Genomic DNA, 23,090 nt, shown 5'->3' on the forward strand with positions numbered 1-23,090 from the left:
GGTTATTTAACATACCGAAAGTGTGTTATACACTTAAAATTATGTTTAACTTAAAATTGTAATAAGATGTATCAATCCAAATTTCTCCACAGCCATGTTACCCTTTGTGTAATTAATTATCTTTGTGTAAGAGATTACTGACAGATTAAAAGAACTGTGGGTAAAGTTCTTCTGCCAGCTGGCCATATTTTGAGACTTTACAATTCTTTGAGTTTTTACAAAATCTACTGAAATAAAATATAGACATGTCCAAATTAAGTCAAAAGGCAGTAAACAAATTGTAAAAAGTGAACTCAGGAAATATTGGTTGTATGCTTTACTATGTATTAGCAAAGACTCAGTATTTAATTCAATGACTATAACCCTTACTGTACAATACACTTAAGGAAGAATATAATGCCTAATTTTAAAATTTTTTCTTTAGTGACCTTATAATTACCCAAGTCCCTGCAATATAGGTGTTTTGTCTATCAATGAACCACAGCAATTTAAGAACACTATAATGATCCTCATTTCCTTCAAGTCTTATCCAGAAATCTACCTTTTCAATGAGGCTTTCTCTGGATATCCTATTTAAAATTTTAACTTCACTTCTAACTCCAATTTTATATTCTCTCCTTCCCTGATCTAGTCTCCATTCATTAGTTCTCATCATTATCAAACATGTCCTATACTTGATTCATCACCTTGCTTACTGTCTGTACCCCCCACTAGAATCTATGCTTCTGTAGGGCAAGGATTTGGCTGTTATATTCACTACTTTATCTAGGGCACATGGAAGAGTTTCTGGTACATTATAGGCACTCGATAATAAAAATTAAGTGAGTACAAACCAACATTTCCTGGAGAAAATTCCCTTTATGAAGTTATTTTAAACTAATGCATAAATGAATAATCTCTAACTAAGATCTATAATGCATTCTGAAGTGAAAAATACCTCCACAATTTTCTAATGCTAACAAAAAAGCAATTTATTACTGAATATAGAAATAAAGAACAACAAATTTACTTTAAACTTTTCGTTTTACAAATGATAAAAAAACTGAGGTCAACAATGATGGTGACAATTCAGTTTTACTTAATTATGGGTTGAATGTCTAATAAAAGCAAAAACAATTAGAAGCAGAAATGGACAAAATGTTTCCTGATTCTTAAATTAGTACTCTTTTCACAAAATTATGTTACTTAATAAAATGTATTGTCTTTTACCAAATGGGGGAAAATGAAGGGAGTAAGCATATTAAGGGGTTAAAAGGGAAAAACCCAATGGGATGGAAAAATATACTCTTGGACCCATTAAAGATAGGCCCAACCAAATAAAATAAAGTTAGTTTGTACCAAAAAAGTAGACCAACAGAAATGGAAACCAAATATATAAAAAGGCTATACTTGTTTTATTTTTCTTCCCTTTTTTAAGGAAGAAAACAAAAGGAAGTGAAAATGGTTACCATTTTGAATAAGGGAAATGTTGACATCAGCTTTATGACCATCCTTAGTGTCCATGACATAGTTTTCATGGTCTGTAACCAGCTATAACACCAGGCATGGACATAAATGAGTGAGAGTTAAAAGATGAGACTGTACAACAATTTGAGACACTGAGTTCAAGCCCTACGATCTTGAGTGTTTTTAACTCTGATTTTTTAAACCACCTAAAGCTCTGTGAAGACACAGAATGATCCATATTAAAAAGTCACTTAGTTTTATTTTGCTGAATAGAGCTATATAGCATGATAGATCATTTTCAATTAGGAGATGGCTCAGAAAGTCTGTATGAATTCAGAGAATGTTGATACCTATGCTTTGCAGTACTGAGAATTTAATCTTTGATTTGAAAGAACAAAATCTATCCAATGAAGTTCCAATTATAGATTTCATAATGAGTAGTACTTAATGGCTTCCTGGATCTATCAATTCCATTAATAGATGAATATCTCTTCTGAATCATAGTCAAGAAGCAATGCCACTATTTTACCACTGATATTTAATATCAGAAACAATAAGACAATAAGCCTATTCTGCTTGGATGCACTGGTCATTTTATGCAAAGCAACTGGAATTGTGGGGGAAATACCACAGATAATAAAATACAGAGAGAGATATTAAGATAAAATTATATGCTTTTCATTTCATACAAATCAAGGAGAAGAACGGAGAAAAAGACCCTGATTTTAACAGAGCAATGGGGAAGGGGGAGGGGGGATCAACAGATTGTCAAATAAAATTCCATAAATCATATAAAGCAAGATTATCAGAGTTCCTAGTTAATGTAGCACTCACATATCATAAAAATAACTGAACTGTGAAGCATATTATATGAACTAGAGTGCAAAAAAAAAGAGAACTACACCATTTTAATTTGTGGATATTAAAACAGAATTTGGTTTACACTGAAGTACAACCCCTTCTGGACTTAACATAATGCTGGTATAAAGACGAGATGCTTAAATAACCAGTTAGTAAAGCCATCATTCTTTTAAAATTTGTTTGGAAAGATTGAAAGAACACTAAAAACAAACCAATTACTTAAAATAATATGAAGTTTGTGCAAAGTTCATAGGATACTTAGCGGCAAGTCTAGTTTAAAAGCAGTGATTCAAAATAATTTTATAAATATGTTTTTGCATCCACAAATGCAAAACATTCTATGCAAAACATTCCACTGTACAACCTTTGAATCTCAATGGCGATAGATATCAAGTGAGATTATTTTTAAGTCAAACATGTAAGAACTATCATATTTATCCATCTTTTTCCTAAAATGTTTAAATCTAACCTAAAATACATGAATGTGCTATGCTGAGATTATTCAAATGTATATGAACCACAAGTCTCGAAAGTAATTCCAAAAGAAGAGTTTCAACAATGCTTTTCAATGGCAGTAGCAATGAAACATAATATAGAGCCTCCCAAGATAGTTCTGTGGATAAACATTTATTTATAAATCTAGTGTTTGCTTAAAAAAAAAAAACTACTCTGTTATACCACAACCATAACCCTTAATTTTGGGTTTTAAATGTAAGAAGCTTCACATTGAAATTTACCTCTTTTTCTTCCAATATGTATCTATAAATTGCTAACCTGTAAAACTTATTTCTAATACCAGAAGCTACAGTTAAACAAGTCCTATTTAACAAACATTTAAATGATACCTGTAGATTTGTTTAGAGAGGAAAAGGTTTTGATTTTTTTAAATGACAGAAAAGAACTGTAATTTGGGAAAAGCCACCTAAATAGTCACAAAATCTGAAGTACCCTCCCACACAGGTAATACAAATAAATTGCTTGTTCTGCTGAACTTTCAAAATGTTATTTTAATTTCATTCCAAAAAGAAAGAAAATTTCTAGATACAAATACATTTCATTCAATCACTTTTTAACATTCAGCAACTTAAAATATTATAAGGATTCAATAGTTTCACCTTTTACAATTTCAATATATTATATATTTAATATATAATATACATATAATACATGTAGTCAGCAGGATTACAAAGTCATTTTTTTACTTTTGATCTATTGATAAATATTTTTAGACTATTAAAAGGAGCTATTTAGGTTCACAGAAAAAAATAATATATGGGTGGCCCAAACCTAACAAGATTAAAAATGTTCATATGGCCAATCATTAGAAAAGAACTCTCCAGTTGGATAGACTACATTTTAAAACAATATTCTTGCTATTCTCAAGCAGCAATACTTGTAGATATTATGCATGTACATCTCCATTAAATTTAAAATAACTATGCAGCTTTCTTTACTGTAATATACAGTAGCGATTTCCTCCTTTCTGTTGGACTTATTGTTGCTGTTTGAAGAGTAACTAATACATTACCAACAGAAGAGATTTTTGCTCCTTTCCCTCCCCCAAAGCATGGCTCAGTTTGAAGACTGTTCTATAGGTGGCCATTATGAGTATTAACAGTACCTAAATACCAGTAAGAGCAATCAATCAATAACTGGAGTCATGTGAGAAGTTGCAAAGTCTGCAGGAGGTTTCTGTAGAACAAGGTAATTAGAGAAGTATTCCCTTGTAAATAGCCCTCACATCACTTAATACAAAGAGTTAAAATTCCAATGCCACAGTATTAACAGCTAACCATCTACTCTGTAATTTTAAATATTATAACATTAATTCACCCTGAGAATACAGAGGAAGTATTTAAAACAAGGTATTCTGATATGCTTTTTTTTTCCTTTTGTGTCGTGTTCTTCTGGTTTTCTTCAGCCCTTCAAGGGCAACAAATATTTAAATTTAACTTGTGACTTGGATATCCTTCTTTGTTAACTGAGGGTCATGCCACAGTCAGATATTGGTGATAAAAAAGCCCAAAAAGACTTGTAGAAAAGAGGCAAGCAGCAATCCACCAGGTCAGAAAAGACAAAAGTCCTCGAAAAAGCAGAGGAGTGAAAATGCTTTTTAAGCTGCTCAAAGCCACGGTTATTTGTGTGACAGTTACTTTTACCTTCCCATTAGCAGATGGTATTTCAGAATAAATGGAATTGTAGGGTAGACTGTTATCCACTGGCAAAGTAGAGATGGAGTCTGGATAAATCCCCCAGGAATGATTACCTAAAAAATTCAAAACATAAATTAAATTTATAGAATAACTAATTCTAAAACTTTATTAAAAATAAAATTCTTTAGCCCGTATTTTCAATTAAGAATAAAAAGTTTACTGGCACAACAAATCATTATATGTTGAAAATAAAATAACAATGTTTCTACATATCTGGTAAAGAATTTCACTTAACTTGAGCAGACTATATTCAGGTCTAATCAGTAAAGGCACACATAAAAGCAAAAACTCTGAATTTATTTTTTTAAAGATTTATTTATTTATCCTCCCCCTCACCCTTCTCTGCTCTGTGTCCATTTGCTGTGTGTTCTTCTGTGCCTGCTTGTATTCTTATCAGGCGGCACTGGGGATCTGTGTCTCTCTCTGTTGCATCATCTTGCTGCATCAGCTGTTGTGTGTGTGTGTGTGTGTGTGTGTGGCACCACTCCTGGGTGGGCTGCAGTTTCACACGGGGTGGCTCTCCTTGCACAGGGGTCACTCCTTCCGCAGGGGCATCCCTGCAAGGGCCAGTACTCCTTGCACACAGCAGCACTGTGCGTGGGCCAGCTCACCACACAAGCCAGGAGGCCCTGGGTATCAAACTCTTGGACCTCCTATATGGTAGGTGGATGCTCTATCTGTTGAGCCACATCTGCTTCCCCTGAATTACTTTTAATTAACTGCATTAAAATCTGGTAAAATAATAGCATTTTTTTCCTTGTAGAAGACATGAATCAACTACCTAACTAGATTAACAGGGAAAGATTCAATAACTTCTTAGAAATTCTTTTTACTTTTTGAATATCAGAATAAATTTCTTTCTCAGAAAGTGTCTATGATTTCAATGTGAGAGACTATTAATAGCTTCCAGAATTTTTTTCATCATATACTTTCCTACGTTGGTAGGATATGAGTCCTTCTTAAACCTCCACCTTGGCAGACTGCCTAATCTAAATGAAGGGAAATGATCAATACAATAATGGATAGCTCTTGAATAACACCACAGAGACTTGATAGTTCAGTAGATAGACTAGTAGAACTTTGTTTTTTTTCACTGAAAAATCTTTATCCTTATTTCACCATAAAGAGTTGAACTCACCAAAGGAGAGTTTAAAGGGAGATTTTGTAATTAAAGTAAGCTTGTGAGTATCCTGTAATAATTTAAATTTAGGTACTAACAAAATCTTAAAACACTCATGTTTTAAAAGTAATCTTACAACAAGAAAGTAAGGAAGATCAACAGCCCTCACTAAAGTACTCAGTAAATTATGATTTAGGAATTGACTTTTAGTAAACAACTCTTATAAATTAAGTATAACATTATAAAACCATGTGGGCCTGAGAATTAATAACTTGTGCAGCAAACAGTTTCCCCAGCTTAATCTTAGAGCTTTCAAAGAGAGAAACCATTTTGAGGTATATTTCTTTGTAGGTAACAAAAATCATTATTAATTAGAAGTAAAAAGCAAAACAACATGAATCCCAGGTGACAGGGCATGCCTACCTAGTGTTTTCAAAAGCAGAGTTGTGTGAAGCAGCATTACCAGAGGTGCCACATACTGCAGTGCAATGACACAAAGGTAATAAAAGACTCGCGCCACCTGCAACCAACAACATTCTTAAGTGTCTAATATGGCTAATATGTTATGAGTGAATTAAACTTTCCTATAATTGTCAGTCAAATTGAAATGCTTAAGAGACAAGTAATCCTTTCATAGGAAGGAAGCTAAATGTTAATAAGTTTCACTTCATTATAAATGTCGCAAACTCTAACTTCAGAAAGGCTCTCATTTTCTTAAGTTTAAAGATAGACTAGTTAAGTGATTAGTATAAATTGAAGAAAACAACCCTGGAAACTCAAATGTCATACATTCACTTACATTTCAAAGATGAAACAAAATGCTAAAATATCTAAGGACAACCATCGAAAACACCGAAATAAATAACAATAGACTGAGTCTTCTATGAACATAAATGCCTCAGAAATAAAATCATTAAACCCCCATTCAATATGAATATACTTGATTGAAGTCAAGTTGTGAAAACGTGGAAATACATGAAAGAACAAATATTTTTTTTAAAATTGTGTGAATCTTGATTAATGCTCCTTACTATGGAAGAAAGAAGACCTAAATGTCAAAAATAGATGACCAAGCACCAAATAAACGACATCATAAAATTATAGGTTCACTATAATGGTGGATGAATTCCTAAAACTTTTTTTGGAATCCTTTAAGTGAAATACCTAGGTTTCAGGCATAAGTATGTGTAGCAATTGTTAAAAGAAATGAATTTAGCCACTAAACCTATTTCCTACCCTTTATGCCATAAAGTTTGGACAATATATTGTAATATCTTTCAAATCAATTAGAGGGGTCCCATTTAACAACTATATAGATCCACAGCTCTACATCATTCAACTGTATGACCCTTAAAGCACTTAAGGTAGAAAGAAGGTGAATTGAGATCCTTTCTTTACTTAGCACCAAAATTAGATAAAGGTCTCTTTGATATCTGTCAGCTTAAGATGTCTCATTTATTTACAATAAGAATATTATGGGATAAAATTACTATCTATTAAAGAAAATCAGATTCTTTTTAAAATTTATTTTGCAATACAATATTTGCTGTTTTTCCTTTTGACTACAGTATAAAACTTACCATTTTCTGCAGCTCAACTGTGCTTATCCGTCCTGCTTCTCTCTTCATCTGATCCACACACTTCTGAGCTAAGTTTAAGTAAGCTTGCAGATGACTACGCATCATGACCAATCGCAAAGCACACAGCAGGATTATTAACCACAGTCGCAGAGTATCAAATGTAGCCTCTGTCATTCTACAGATCAAAAAGTTAGATAAGGTGCCCTCAAAGACCACAGTATGCTAGCATATTAGTTACATATATTAATGTTCACCATGTAAGACACAGAAAATCTATTACTTAAACTACAGTTGTAAATATTAAACTAAAGAATCCCATTCTGCCATACTTAACTATATAATATTTTCTTTTGCATAACAGGCAACAGTTAAATGTATCACGGAAGTATAAGAGCTAAAGTTAGGATTTCAAGAAAGACAAGATATTCTTGGGACAGATTTTCAGAAACAAGACCATGGTGAAGGTTCCTTCAAGGACTTTAGAAAGTCCTTGATAATTTCTGATATCTTTTGGGGGTTTAATGTTTTAAAAGGACCATGATTTCTGCTTTGGTAAAGGAGTACACTGTGAGAAATTTGAAAGTGGTGGCCCAACCATCTACGGCATCTAATCTCTAGAACTTATCTGGCACTTTAAATAAACGACTGTTGAAATGAGAGTACTGATCTCCCAGATAGGATCTGGAACTTGCACAGGTGTTCCTCAAAATCTTAAGACCATGAGGATAGAATGGATGGACACGAGATCAAATGAGAAAAGATAAAAACCCTACAACGCTTCTCCCCAAAACACATTCCATTACCACCCCCACCCCCCTTCCTTCTGTCCAGTAATAGGAAGCCAGGAAAGAAACTAAAACTGCAATACTGGAAAAGTTCCCTGGGGGAAATGAAGTTTAAGAATAGTACAGGAAACAGAAAAGGCAGAGAAGAGGTGAAAGTGTATAGTTTTGTTTGAACTCTTTTTGTAACAGAAGTCAGAAATGGGTTTGGGACAAAGGCTTTATTTATTTAGCGTGTTCTCTTTCGGTTTTCTTTTCACAGGGTCATGAATGCATATGGACATAAAATTCCAATGGAAAAGCACTACTGCTTAAGAAGGATAAAGGTATAACATTTTAATCAAAACATTATCTTTGAAATTTCAGAGGAGTTCAGGTTTTAGAATAGTTGTCTTTCAATGGTACCTTCTAATTCAGATTACTTAACTTCATAAAGATTTAATAAAGTTGATCTGGTACGTAACTGAGGAAGGAGTCTGAGCTCAGGGTAAAATGTATGGGTAAAGAACAAGCAGAAGAAATTCCCCCCAAAATTCCTAAATTCATTCTGGACTTCTCTTTATATGGTCTCTTTTCGTTTCTCATATTTCTGAGTCAAAATGTATATAAAGTATTGATACCTAGCATACTAACTAGTGTAGCATAAATGGCAGTATTCTTGTTTCCTAAATTTAACTTAGGTAAGCATAAAATCAGAGAATATAATTACAGGAATATGAAACCCAAGTTCTATATCCCAAGTTCAAGAAAGAACTGGGAATGCTTTCAGCATCAAAGACATGAATTAGAAGTTCCCCTGAGATTCTGTTTAGAACCCACCAGACCCTCAGGATTACTTTTAAATACACAGTGAATGTGTCAAGTTAAAATTACTATGAAGGCAAATTTGTAGGGCAAAATTACTAGCTCAGTGGATATTACCCCTTGTTCAACAGGATTAACTGCCATGGTTTTCATGGATTACATACTGTAAGACAAACGTGTTCCAAGATCAAAATGAAGATCAAAAGGAAGTACATAATTTAAAATGTCCAATGGAGGCCATGACTAGTTAAGTTTTTCTATTTTAATTCTGATGTGGCAAAATGAAAGGAGCATTAAACACTTACTTCCAGCTGTTTGCATTGCATATGCTCTTTCATTTAATTCTGATAACCTTGTAAAATAGTTGATATTATCTCCATTTTCCAGATGGGGAAACAGAGGCTCAGCAAATTTTAAAAATCTGCCTCAAATGAGTTTTAGTGAGGATCAGGGTTGGGGTTTGAATCACCTCTGTCTGAATCTTTTCTATTCTTCACTAATATAACTCTACCCTGCTAATGAGGTAACATATAAAGCACAGTTATTAATGCCATTTAATAAACTTTGTGTTTCCTTACCTTCTTCTTCTGTTAAAATGCAGTGTTCTAACAAGAAATATGGTCTAGATAATGTTAGAGCATCATTTAAAATATTTTAGGTGGGATAATATAGTTGTCACACAGAAAAATGTCCTTAGATTTTAGAGATGAACACTAAAGTACTTAGGGGTAAAATATTACATTTTATTTTTCTTGAAAAGCACTTCATCAAATGCAAAAACAGCCCCAAAAAAGGATGACACAAATATGGATGTTAACAACTGTTAAATATAGAGGTCAAGTATATGAATTTTCATTTATATTGCTCTTTTTTCCTCTGAATTTTCACAATTAAATAATAAAAGAATTACAGAAGTTATCTACAAAACAAGCATAATGACAACAGAAAATGACAGATGACAACTGGACATTAAGTGAAGAAAAGGAAAAACAAGTGTACAAGATCACATTTTTGTAGGAGAGTAATCATTAACATTCATTTATGAAGATCACAAAGATGAAATGGTACCCTACATCTTCAATAACACATCTTTTAACATTTCTATTAATGACTGAAAAGGTGTCCTAATTTTATCATTAAAAACTTAAATATAGTACATAACACTTAAGAAAACCATTTGATTATATAATAAAAAAAAAAATTAGTCCTCAAATACCCATACTTACAAAGGGACACTTTCTTTTCCCAATGGTGGGTTCATAATGTAGTCTTTGGTGATTGGTTTTACCCAGAGTAGAACCATAAATAAAGGTGCCAAGAAGTTGATATGAAGTAATGTTCTGAAAATATGTAAGAAATACACATAAAAATCCAGAAACGAAATATACTAATAAACCACAGAAACTTGGTTCTGTACAAGATGAAAGCAGGAATTTATATATATATAATTTATATATAATTCGTATATATTAAAGTACTACTGTCATCATTATTTTATATTTATCATCACTAAACACTATTTTGAACCCTTGCAAAAGTATAAGATATTAAGAATGACAGTCATTATCCTAATTTTTCAGATGAGAACATTTAGATCCAGGAAGGGTAAACGACTTGCTTGAGACACCTTTACAGGTTAGAGGCAGAACTAGGACTATATTCCTAATTCAATGAACACAAACTTAAATGATTCTCTATCTTAATACAATCAATGAACCCAATGGATTTTCAGTATATGGGGAGTCATCTTTTGATACTTTTCAGTACAGATGAAATGAAATACCCTCCTCATTTGCTCATTTTTTATGTTATGGTGATTAGCAAGGTCCATAATACTAAAACATATATGGCAGGCAAAACTTACTGAAACTGAAAGGAAACTTTCAATATATACTAATCATGTATAATATTTAAATCACATTATTGAAATCGTAAGTGATTCATACATTTTTACTTCTTCTTAGACTACTATGAACATAGCTGAAATTAATTTCTCCATCCTATACAAATCAAGGAAATTTATATTCCTCCTGACAAGGCAATATACCCAACATAGCAAAGACTTTCAGATCTTAGCTGTGACTTCATTTGTTAACTGTTTTCCAAGTTTTTATCCTAAAGGGACAGATGGTTGATAAAGATTTTTCTTGTTCTAGAACAAAGGCAAATTCTTCAGACTAATTATTACACATGTACTATTTTCATTATCAATAGTGCTGAAGGGCTTAACAGAAGGGTTTGAAATACATAAATACATTAAAAAATATCACAACAAATGCAAATGATAGTGATCTGTGTAAGGAAACAGGGCTGGCTCAGGAAACCATTAACACCTGACAGGGAAAAGTAGAACTCTGGTTCTAAACCTAGCATTTAGACAAATACTGGTGCCTGCCCAGGGGGTGAGATGAATACTGCTCTTTATGCCAGTTAGGCTACTCTCACAACAGAACTAGCTTGCCCATACCCTTGTATCAAGACAGAGTGCTATAATACAATGGGGGAGGGGGGGGACTACAATAAATGAACACAAAACAAACCCCAAATCTCCAAAGAGATAATTCTTAAAAGAAATCACATGTATTGAAGAGGACATTAAAAGGTGACCCCAACCCCCACCCCCAAAACCCTACTAAATGTTTCAAATGTTTTTATAAAGTGATTCTTTTATCCCACAGGCTGCCTGGGTAAACCATTGGGTGCGAGGGAAGAAAGAAGCAATATTAGTTATGCAGTGTTGCTAGGGAACACTCTACTATCAAGGAGCAGTCCACAGCGGTTTCAGTAGCTTGTGAAGGGCTCCAGTCCACCCACCCTTTTCAGTTTATTTAAATCATAACACTGGGGTTAGTGGACTGAAGTGTGTGTATAGTGAGGAGGGGGAGAACCAGGTTTTGTCTTAAAAAAAAAAAAAAGCCATTACAGAGATGGGTGGTAAGAGAAAGGCAGGATGTGGTCAAAAGCATGCTAAGTAGAAAGGAGGGGGAAAAAAAGAGGATGAAGGCGTGTGTAATGGGAAGTGGGAGTAAGTAAATACATGCACAAAGCAAATGAAGAAAAATGGAGGTAGGGAAATAAATGAAAAGAACGTCAAAATTAAAATAAAGGAAAATGATACAAGAGGTAAGAATGATCATCCTTCTATGAAAAGACTGTGGAATCAGAGTAATTAATATAGTTTTGAAGAGCAAAAAATGTTAGGAAATATGATTACTGAAATAAACCTAATGACTATAAATACATATATCAAAATGGATTATTTTCAACATGAGTTTCCACTGCAAAGCAAAAGGACGAGATCGGAACTTGGATTTGGATATGAGTGAAGTAAATGTAAGCCTGCCTATCTGCCAATGTCTACATAAAAAAAATCTGAAAACCAAAAAATATAGCAAATAGGCTTTGAATTATATATGTAGAGATTTAATATTTCTCCATTTGAGAACTAAAATAGAATTTGACAGTTAAAAGTAATCTATGATATATATAACATTGTATAGTATTTGCAATCCTAAAATAAAATAATGCACTACTTTAACAAGAGTCTTAACAGATTCAAAAAAACTCCTCGTTTGTATACAGCTTCTACTTTCAAAAGTTTTTAAATAAAAGTATTATTCAAATAAAGTTATCTAAATAAAATAATTTAAAGTAAAGGATTTTGGCTTCTATTAAAGGAAAATTCCCATAGATTCTCAGTTCCATTGTAGGGAATGCACTGTCAAAAGCATTGATTTCTGATTCAAAAGAACATGAATGCTGATATTTTCATTTTAACAGGAAAAACAAATTTAGTAACGGTATATATATATTTTTAACATAGGACTTAAAACTTGAAAGTGAATAAAAGAAACTTGTTTATAGTAGAAAGAGGAAGTACTGTGACATCAAATGCTTATTTGATTATTAATTTTCAATACAATAATTTATGATTTCATTACAATAATATACCTTCATTAAGATGGAAAACATATATTTATCTGCATGTGCTTATGCACATTTTCCGCTTACTGTGTAACTTTTTCTGTTGCCAAATTCAGGGCATCCAGATGCATTTGAGCCAGCCGTAATCCAGGAAATGTCAAAAAAGCCCCAATGAGTGAACAGAAAATAGCCAGGAAAAATTTGAAAGTAAGTTTAGAAACAGGACCCCTTAAAAAAAAAAAAAAAGGCAAAAAGCTGATTAAGTTAACATTCTAAAATTTCCTTTCTTCTAATCAATTACTTTACAAAGCCCAATAATAATAATACAAATAATGTAAGATTTCTACAAAAAGAATACTTTTATTCAACTACACGTTTTATAGATCTCGGTGAACTGTAAATTTCAACATTAAATAAACCAGTTATCTCTTCAATCACAGGCACAAAAACCCAACCTTATATTCAAAACAGAATTGATTCTTGACTTAGATATAAATTTGGTTTGATCTTTGGAAGAAAAGAGAATTAAAGAAAATAAGAGCAAATCCAAGTAAGAATTCTATCAAAGATATTAACTTAATATAGATTAATAATTATGAGTATTTTTCTAGAAGTTACAGTCCTTAAAACTCACACTAATTAAAAACAAAGAACTTACAGTAAATCTGCCCCACTAAAAACAGAAAATTTAAAATTTTCACCTATGATATTTAAATAATACATAATTTTTCAAAAACTTACTGAGATTCTAAACCTTGTTTTTCAAGAAACTGCATTGCACTCTCTGAAAAATTTGTAAAGCCTGCAGAGAAAGAAAAAATTACTCATCACAGGGGTAAAATACAGACTCTTTCTTTGGATATAGATGCTACAAAACAGCATCTTAAATTCTGAAGTGACTAGCTCTTTCATGTGCTAATTAGTATGCCATAATGCAATAAAATTTGGTTATTAGCAGAAACAGTCTTTGAAAACATTCCTTTGATATTTGTACATTCCATGAGTATGAATAAAATTTGCATTAATTCTTTTACTATTTGAGTAAGCTTTAGCATTACAGAAACTTATTTAACTGTAAGATGAGGGGGGCAGTACTTTTGGAAAAAGGTAAACAATATACTTAGTTAAAACCATCTAGAAAGATCTTATTTAATAAAGTTAAATAATTTAGAACACTGCAGAATATATACCTCAAACCTCATTTTAAAAAGTATCAGACATAAAACATACCTAAAAATTGAAATAAAATATAAAGTAAAGTTTTTTGACATTATTACCTGTTTCAAGTCCAAATTCCAAGTAGTTTTCTGTTACAATCAAAACTGCCATTGCTTTGACAAAGAAAAAAAATCCAAAGGTGACACAAACTGATCTTTCACCACCATCTTCTACTTTAAAATAGTGTGTAGTTAATGAAAATAGAACTTTGCTGCAGAAGGAAAAGTTCAGGAAAAAACACAAATACCTTTGTGGGAGTTAAACACAACCATTTTTATAGGACTTGAACTAAAAATATACTAAAACATTTGCTTTGATTCTACAACATATTTATCTACAGAAGGGTAGCCTCATGTACCCTTTGGAAAGAAGTGAAACACTAATGAAAATCTGAAATAATTTTCCAGGAAATAGGACAGAAAAACAAAACAAATTAAGTGGAGTTTATAACATTTTTAGATTAATGAGAAGTGCACACACATCTTAGGTTGCAATTAGGGAAAGAATATATTTCTAGTTTATCTGACTCAAATTTTAGTAAGAGTTTACTACAGTAATTTTATGCAATAGGTTCCCAGTCATGGAAAGCAAGGTAGGGGTTATCTTTGGAAACTATATTTATTGTGTATGTTTATTGAACAATTTTCATTTAGAATTATACACACAAAACACACCACAATGTTTGAAATCATACTCTGAAATCAATACTCCTCTGCTTGAACTTTCCAACTCCTCCTCCTAGGAGAAAACAATGTTTCACATAGAGTCTACTACGAATCACATTTTAAAATTATGAAATATCTTAATCATAACATCAGTTAATTTATGATCAACATGTGCTATTCATCACTTTAGAAACAGATTTGGAGGTCAGATTAAGTGTGAAAATCAAAAAGAAAAAAACCTGATATATAATAAATAGGAATACTAAAGTTTCTTCTTTGAAGCAAGTAAATTAGGAGAGTGGTAAGAGCTGAAAATAAAGGTATGGGTTGATCTATTTTTAAGGATTGGAGGCCCAAATCCCCATTACTATCGGGGCAGCCAGGTGAAACAACCCCACTCTGACTACAGCAGAAGACTAGAGATTTTAGCCTCTGGAAAAACTGAACCTGAGGCACAGGAGATTTTAGATTAAAGCAGCTGCACTGAAAACAGGATGATTAAGTGAATGTCTCAAACTTCTAAGGTGTATTCATCTCTGAAACATACACAGCAGGTTTACACTCTCAGGCAGATTAGATTCTCCTCTAGAGAAACCAGAAGTTCTCAAAGAAAAAACTGACAAACAATGACTTTATGGAATACCTAAAATAAAACCATCTTCCACATAAAACAGTTATTCTTCAGTGAGTCCAACAAAGCCCTAAACATATAGTTTCCAATCTGCTTTTAGTGTCTTACTCTTAAATATGAAAGGAAAGCCAGGAATCCCCAGATATTAGAAGAGGCATCCAAGAAATATTTTAGAATTTCTGGGCTATTTATGGTCTTGGCAGCATATTATAATTCTGGGTTTTCTGTTTCTGTGTGTGTGTGTTTTTTAACCATGCTATTAAAAATGTCAAAACTATCTTGGCTCAAGAGCTGTACCATAAGAGGCTACAGCTCAGATACAGCAGTCTATAATATGCCAGCCCGTTTTAAAGCATAACATTTCATAGAAAAGACAAAAGGTAAAAATTAACAACAGGGAAAAAGAAACCTAGAAAAAAGAAAGCTGATGATAGAAGCAGAATAAAAAAGTTTTTTAAAAAATTACATACATATAAACAGATATACATGTGTTTTCACACAAAATATGATGTATCTGTATCTCATAAAACTAAGCAAAGATAAACACATCTTTGAAAGGAACAAGATGTTATGAAAAACGAATAGTTAGATATCAAAAAGAGCATGTGAACAAAAAAAAAGCAAAAACAAAAGCAAAGGGGAAGAGAAGGTGAATGTGACTCAAGTGATGGAGTTACCGCCTACCACATGGGAGGACCCAGGTTAGATCCCTGGGACCTCCTGGTGAAAAAGAAGAGAAAGCGTGTCCTCATGGTGAGCCAGTGCCCATCCAAGTGCCTGCGTGGTGAGCCAGTGCCCACACAAGTGAGTCACGCAGCAAGCTGATGAAGCATCAAAAGAGAGACAAGGGGAGAGTCAAGGTGAAGTGCAGCAGAAACCAGGAACTGAGGTGGCGCAATTGACAGGGAACCTCTCTCCACATCAGGGACCTTCAGGATTGAATTTTGGTGAATCCTAGAGGAAAGAAAATGAGAAGAGAAGACAACACAGACAGCAAAAACAGCAGGGCAGGAGGAGGGGAAGGGGGAAAATAAATCTTTTTTTAAAAAAAGGCAAGGGGAAGAAATCAAAGACGTAAGAAAAGAAAAATTTCCAAAATTGAAGAATGTAAGTTTGTAAATTTAAAGCCTATCAAATGCACAGCACGAGGAACAAAAAAAAAAAGATTCCAAACAAGGTATATCATCATGAACTTTCAGGAACCAGAAAAATAAAGATTATAAAAGCTTCCTAAGGAAAAAAACAAAACCAGTCATATATACAAGATTAAATATCATAATGACTTTTTGTGTCTTAACAGAAATTTTGGAGGTTGAGAACAATGGAGCAATGTTATAAAAATAACGAAAAAAAATTTATAACCTAAAATTCTATATCTAACCAAAATATCAATCAAATAAGTGAGAGCACAGAATAAAGACACTGGAAAAACTGCGAAGTCTAAAAATATTTACCTCCTATGCACACTTTGGAAGAAAGTGCCACCAAATTATCTGAACAAAGAAAGCATAAACCACTGAATAATGGATATACAATATTACATGAAGGAGAGTGGCAAAGGGAATTCCTAGGATAACAATGAAAACAAATCCCAGGATGGCGGCTATGCAACAGGTCTAAAGAGCAATCAGTCCAGATAAGTGCCAGAAAAAAGGACATTAATAAAAAAAAAAAAAAAACGATTGATGAGAAATGCAAAAAATTAATTGCCTGATAATACTCACTTATGAATATTTACATAGGGATAATAATTACTGAACACTGATCTTACCAAAAACTGTAAAATAATTATATTAAGATAAGGAGAGGAAGCAGAGAGGATAGCATCATTTAAGAGCAAAAAATTAACGCCTACCATAAATGATGAATTTATTAAAGAGCTAATACCATAAGAATACTATTTAGAAATACAATATGTCAAAGCCAGAAGAAAGAGCGGAAAGAGGACTAGAAGAACCAAGTGTGGGGAAGAGAATTCTTGGTTTTTATTACAACACTTTCAGAATTCTTTGACTTTACAAACTATGTATATATATTATTTGATTTAAAATTTAACATTTTAGAAATTTCTATCTAGATTTTAATAAAATCTTGATCCATAATTTACCCTCACTTGTAAGACATAAACTTAAGTAATAAACTTTACATCCTAGATAGTAACAGAACCTAATACAAAGACACAGTGTATGTTTTACTAACCATATGACTCTCACGTATGAGAGTAGTTCCAGATCCTAAACACAAAAGCTCATAATGATCAAGTAGTATTAACCCATTGTCTTAAAATTTCAATATAACCTAGTCCTTCAAAGGCAAAACTCGATATATATACACAGAAAAGAACAAATATTAAATCTATGAGACATAAACAGGCAGCTTTTCTAAAGTTTATACCCTTGCCTCAAAAAGAAAAACAAATGAAACAAAACCCTAAGTATTTTCTAGCAATAATCCTAGTGCCTAAGAGTTCCTGGCCAAGAAGAGTTAATCAGAGATTTGATGAATCAATGACAGCCTACTCTGGGATTCCATGAATACAGGAATTCTGATCGAAGAGATACTATTTTGCAGAACTTTATATGCTTCAACTGAAAATTCAACTGCTTCCTCTAACAAACCTTTAGAGCAATGTATATTCCATTAAATTAATATTTAATAAGCCTAAGCAGTAGTAATAGCAGAGCAAATAAAACATCTTAAAATGACTATTATTAGCATTAGACATATCAAAATATAAACCTGGCTTTTTTTTTTAAAGATAAAGGAGAAGATCAAATTCCTTACTGACAACTATGGTAACTTTTATTTGGAGATAATTTAATAGGGAATTTCTCTACTAGCTAAGGCAGTAATAAAATTTCCCTTGAGTTATTTATCAAATTAACACCTATAAAACAAATTATTTTGAAATAAGGAAGAAAAATTCTTATATGCTCACATTCCATGAATATGCTTATTAACAATAAAATATTCATACAGAAAAATAAGTCATAAACTATGCATAAATTACTATAGGATTTTTTTAAAAAAATAAAGCTTTTATAAGAGCTATTTCCTTTAAAACAGTAAATCTTCATAAATTGACAACTTCCAAGTAAATCAGATGTGCTTTGCTCTTTTGTATGGAAATACAATCTGGTAATGGAAATACAATTACGATAATGCAAAAACTAGGCTTCTATATTTACAGAAATGCCCAACAACAGAAGAATACTAACAGGTTAAAATAATGGCATTTATCAATTTATGGCATAAGCAATGAAAACAATAACTCAAGTATCTTCACTATGAGTAAATTCTCCCCACCTATGCCCCTATTATTTTAAGATCATTTTGTAATTTAGAAAATACTTTATTAGTAAATACACAAAATTGTCTAGGGACAACTACTGATGCAGGCATTTTCTTTTATTTCAAATGAAGATCCTCTCCCCCTCCTTCTGAACCACCTACTTTAAGGCTAATTTTGTTTGCTTTTTATTTCAAAATATCAACCCTTGAAATAAAGACAATATCAGGAGAGGGGGAGAACTCTTTTTTCCTGACACATACATGATTTTTTTAAAGTTCTAATTTAATATAAAGATTTTTCTCAATTGTAATTAGCCCATAACTTGTAGATGCAAACACAATAGACAGGAAAGTATTTTTTTTCTGTGTAACTTTTTAAAAAAGTTTATTGAAGTATATCCCTTATACATAAACATACAAAAGCAAGTGTACAGTTGTAATTATGAAATTATAAAACAAACATATATAACATCATACAGAACTCGCACCTCACCCTTCCACTAATACCTTGCATTAGAGCATTGTCAAAATATTAATACTAACCAAAGTATTCCCCCCAACTCCCCCATTATTATCTTTATATCATTTATACATGAACATACATAAACAATAAGTGTATAGGAAAAGTTGTGAACTTACAATGTAAACATGCATAATAACATCATACAGCAGTTCCATACATCAACCTTCCACCAACACATTGCATTGTCATGAGACATTTGTTACGGATTATGGAAGAATATCATCAAAATCTTACTACTAATTACAATCCTTATCCTACATTTGGTCTATCTTTCCCCCAACCCACCCTACTACTACTTTTTAAATATATTTATGACAAAAGTTGTAAACTTATAAAACAGTCATGTACATGTACAGAACTCCCAAACAACACCCCTCCACCAAAACACCATGCTGTGGTGGAACATTTGTTGCAAATAATATAACATCATCAGATTGTTACGTCATCCATAGGGTACATCGGGCGCATACTTTCTATACTGCCCCACCATCAACACAGTACATTTTTGGCATAGATGCCAGAATATTATATTATACTGCTAACCATAGTCCATAGGTCATTCCAATTGTATTTTACCATGCTTCTCCACATTCCCACCACCCTGCAACAGTGATGTACATTTGCTCTAGCTAACAAAGGACACTCTTGCATCTGTACCATCAACCACAATTCTTATCCATCTCTTGGTTTACTGTGCTATTCAGTTCCTGGAATATTCTCCAGCATTCTGTTAATTGGTATTTACATTTTCAGCCACATACCCATTTACGAACTAGCTGTTACTATCAGTTACCATCTACTCTGTATGTTTCCACTTTTATAGTAAAGTTAATTAAAACTGTTACATACATTAAACATCAGTAGTCCATCTCGTCCTCCTCTTATCTCCTTTAAGAATCCACCACCTAGTACCAGGTCTTGAAGCTATTTTTCTACAATTTCTTGTAGAAGCTTTATGGTTATTGCTTTTATTTTAGGTTTTTAATCCATTTCGAGTTAATTTTTGGGGTCCCCTTTCTTTCTTTTGGCTATGGATACCCAGTTCTTTCAGCACCATTTGCTGAATGGACTGTTCTGCCCGAGCTGTGTAGATTTGACAGGTTAGTCAAAAATCACTTGACCATAACAGGTGAGGGTCTGTTTCTGAACCATCCATTTGGTTCCATTGGTCTCTGTGTCTGTCTTTATGCCAGTACCATGCTGTATTTACCACTACAGCTAAGTGATATAATAATTTAAAGTCTAGACAGCAGAGTTTGTTCTTCCTTTTTAAGATGTTTCTGGTTATTCAGGAATACTTACCCTTCCAAATAAATTTGATAATCATTTTCAATTAAAAAAAAATGCTGGTGGACTTTTTACTGGGATTGCATTGAATCTATCAATTTGAGTAGAACTGACATCTTAATGATATTTAGTCTTCCAATCCATGAGAATGGAATGTTCTTGCAGTTATTTAGGCCTTTTTTTGATTTCTTTTAACCCTGAGTTGCAGTTCTCTGAATAAGGTGCTTTACATCATTGGTTAAGTTTATTCCTTACTATTTGAGTTTTAGCTGTCAGATTTTATTTTCACCACTCTTTTCACAATTTGAGTTACTTTTATTGATATAATCGTTATTTCTAGACTCTCTTCTAGGTCTCTCTCTCCTTTTTCTTTTCTTTTCAGGCTCTAGCCCTTTAGTATTTCCTGAAAATCTGGTCTCTTGTTTAGAAATTCTCTGTTTCTGTTCATCTATGAATATTTTAAAATCACCTTCATTTTTGAAAGACAATCTTGCTGGATGTAAGAATCTTGGCTAGAAGTTTTTCTCTTGTATCTTAAATTTTTCACACTACTCACTGTCTTCTTGCCTCCATGGTTTCTGGTGAGAAATCGGCACTTAATCTTATTGGATATCCCTTATATGTTACGCATTGTTTTTCTCTTGCTGTTCTCAGGATTCTTTGGCATTTGACATTCTGATTAGTATGTGTCTCAGAGTTAGTCTATTTGGATTTTTTCGGATGGGAGTACGTTATGCTTCTTGGACATGGATATCTATGTCCTTCAATAGGCTTGGGAAATTTTCTACCATTATTTCTTCAAATACTCTTTCTGCCCCTTTTCCCTTCTTTTCTCCCTCTGGGACACGCACGTCTTTTGCTGTCATTTAGTTCTCTGAGACTTTGCTCAATTTTTTCCATTCTTTTCTTCATCTGTTCTTTCGTATGTTCACTTTCACAGGCCATTTTCTTCAAGCTCACCAATCCTTTCTTCTGCCTCTTCAAATCTACTATTATATGATTCCACTTATTTATTTCATTTATTGTGCCTTTTATTCCCATTAGATCTATTTTTCTGTGTATGCTTTCAAATTCTTGTTTGTGCTCATCTAATGTCTGATTAATATCCTTAATCTCTTTAGCCATCTCACTGAATTAGGGAGATTTGAGCATCTATGATTACTTGTCTCAACTCCTTTATGTCATCTGGAGGCTTACCTTGTTCCTTTAACTGGGCCATATCTTCCTGTTTCTTGATGTGGATTGCAATTTTTGGTTGGTATCTTGGCATCTGGCTTACTAGAGTATTTATTCTGGGTGCAGTTTTTCTCTTTAGTTTAGGGCTTCTTGCCACTTCTCCCTTGCTGTTTGTGTAGTAGTAACCAAGGATGTAGTTGGTGCTATAAGCTGTGGAGGCTCAAGCTGCCCTCATTACCCCTGGTTCTGATGAAACTCTCCCAACTTTCTCCTTTACCAGGGGTAGGGACAGAGTCACAGCTGTGTGGAATAATCCAAGTTAAGCAGACCTAGACTATAGTTGCCCAGAGATGGATGAAGCGTCATGCCCCTTTCTCCCCTGCCTGGAGTTGGGATAGAGCTACAGGTGTGGGCAGCAATCCCTGCAGTGTGGGTTCAAGATGACCGCAGTTCCAGTAGACTACTGATTATTCAGTTTAAATGTACCTTCAGTTATATGGATAGACTGGTGCAGGGCCTCCCAGCCTCCTCCCTGCCAGAGGTGGAGCTAACGCCTATGCTGGGGCTGCAGGCTGAACACAGTGAACGAAACCAGTTCCTACCATCACCGTAATTTTCGGTCAGCTTGGCTGTCCCTCATGCTGGGGGTAGAGTCAAAATGCCAGCTACTAGCTCACCTGACTTAGACAGGCTCAAACTTTAGCTGTTCTAAGGATTATACTTTAGCCCACTGAATTTACTCATCAGTAGCTGAAGTTGGTGCCCAACTGTCCTTCCTCCCCCATTTTTGGGAAGCTTTCAATTCCAGCTGCAGAATAGCTCCCAAGGCGGCTTGTGTCTACAGTGGAAGATGGGCCCCAGCCACCGTGGCGTGGAGTGCTCTACTTACAAGTCTTCTCCACAGATGGGCAGTCTCCTTCCATTCCCTCAAGGATGTTGCAGGATACTCTTCTGGCTTCCTAGAGCCCGCAAACAGGTGCTTCAGCTAGTTCCAGATAGCTCTGAGTGTTTACTAACTGCCCTCTAGCAGGAACCGACTCTAGGAGTTCATTACTCCATCGCCATCTTGCTGGTTGTCTCCAACAAGAAGTATTTAAAACATGTTTATCTTCAAGATGTAGTAAAGCTTTCAAATGGGAAAGGAGGTTAATTTTTAGATCTAAAATCAAAAATTTCTGCCACATCAGCATAACAACGTAATTAACATACATTTATCAAGGTACTACTGTTTGAACTTAGTTTGTTTTCATATTACTTTATTTTTCTTTTTTTCTACAAAAGTTTATTCTTAAATGTACAATAGCCTCCAAGACAAAACTTCATTCTAGCTACAGGGGACAAAAGATGTTACAGTAGGGAATCTGGATGTTTAAACAGGAATGAAAGCTACAGTCCTGATGGCCTCGGGCACATTAAGGCGCAGCTTACTTTTTGCCAGATTTCTTAATTCCACCCTTGACCAGAGGGCCCTTCCCCAGAGACTTCGCTTTCAGCTCTTCGAGTTTTTTCTGTTGTCCTTTTTGTTTCTGCTTGAACGCCTTGTCTTCTTCGTCCATTTCCTTGGCCTGC

At 33.5% G+C, this 23,090-nt stretch overlaps 1 protein-coding gene across 4 annotated transcripts in view; it reads right to left on the bottom strand.

The window, feature by feature from the left end:
- Window positions 1-3,294: 3,294 nt before the first annotated feature.
- Window positions 3,295-23,090, bottom strand: part of TMEM161B (transmembrane protein 161B) — a 76,550-nt gene continuing 56,754 nt past the window's right edge. For 2 of the 4 annotated variants that reach the window (XM_004470614.4, XM_058275719.2), the window contains 7 exons: window positions 14,008-14,159; window positions 13,472-13,532; window positions 12,818-12,958; window positions 10,033-10,146; window positions 7,221-7,395; window positions 6,064-6,160; window positions 3,295-4,573 (listed from right to left, as the gene is read on the bottom strand). In XM_004470614.4, the coding sequence (XP_004470671.1) occupies window positions 4,296-4,573; window positions 6,064-6,160; window positions 7,221-7,395; window positions 10,033-10,146; window positions 12,818-12,958; window positions 13,472-13,532; window positions 14,008-14,159 (1,018 nt within the window). In that variant the 3' untranslated portion in view covers window positions 3,295-4,295. The remainder of the gene's footprint in view (window positions 4,574-6,063; window positions 6,161-7,220; window positions 7,396-10,032; window positions 10,147-12,817; window positions 12,959-13,471; window positions 13,533-14,007; window positions 14,160-23,090) is intronic. The other 2 variants (XM_058275722.2, XM_004470615.5) reach the window with 2 other exon arrangements.

The sequence above is a fragment of the Dasypus novemcinctus genome, chromosome 2, assembly GCF_030445035.2.
Source record: "Dasypus novemcinctus isolate mDasNov1 chromosome 2, mDasNov1.1.hap2, whole genome shotgun sequence".
NCBI classification, from domain to species: domain Eukaryota; kingdom Metazoa; phylum Chordata; class Mammalia; order Cingulata; family Dasypodidae; genus Dasypus; species Dasypus novemcinctus.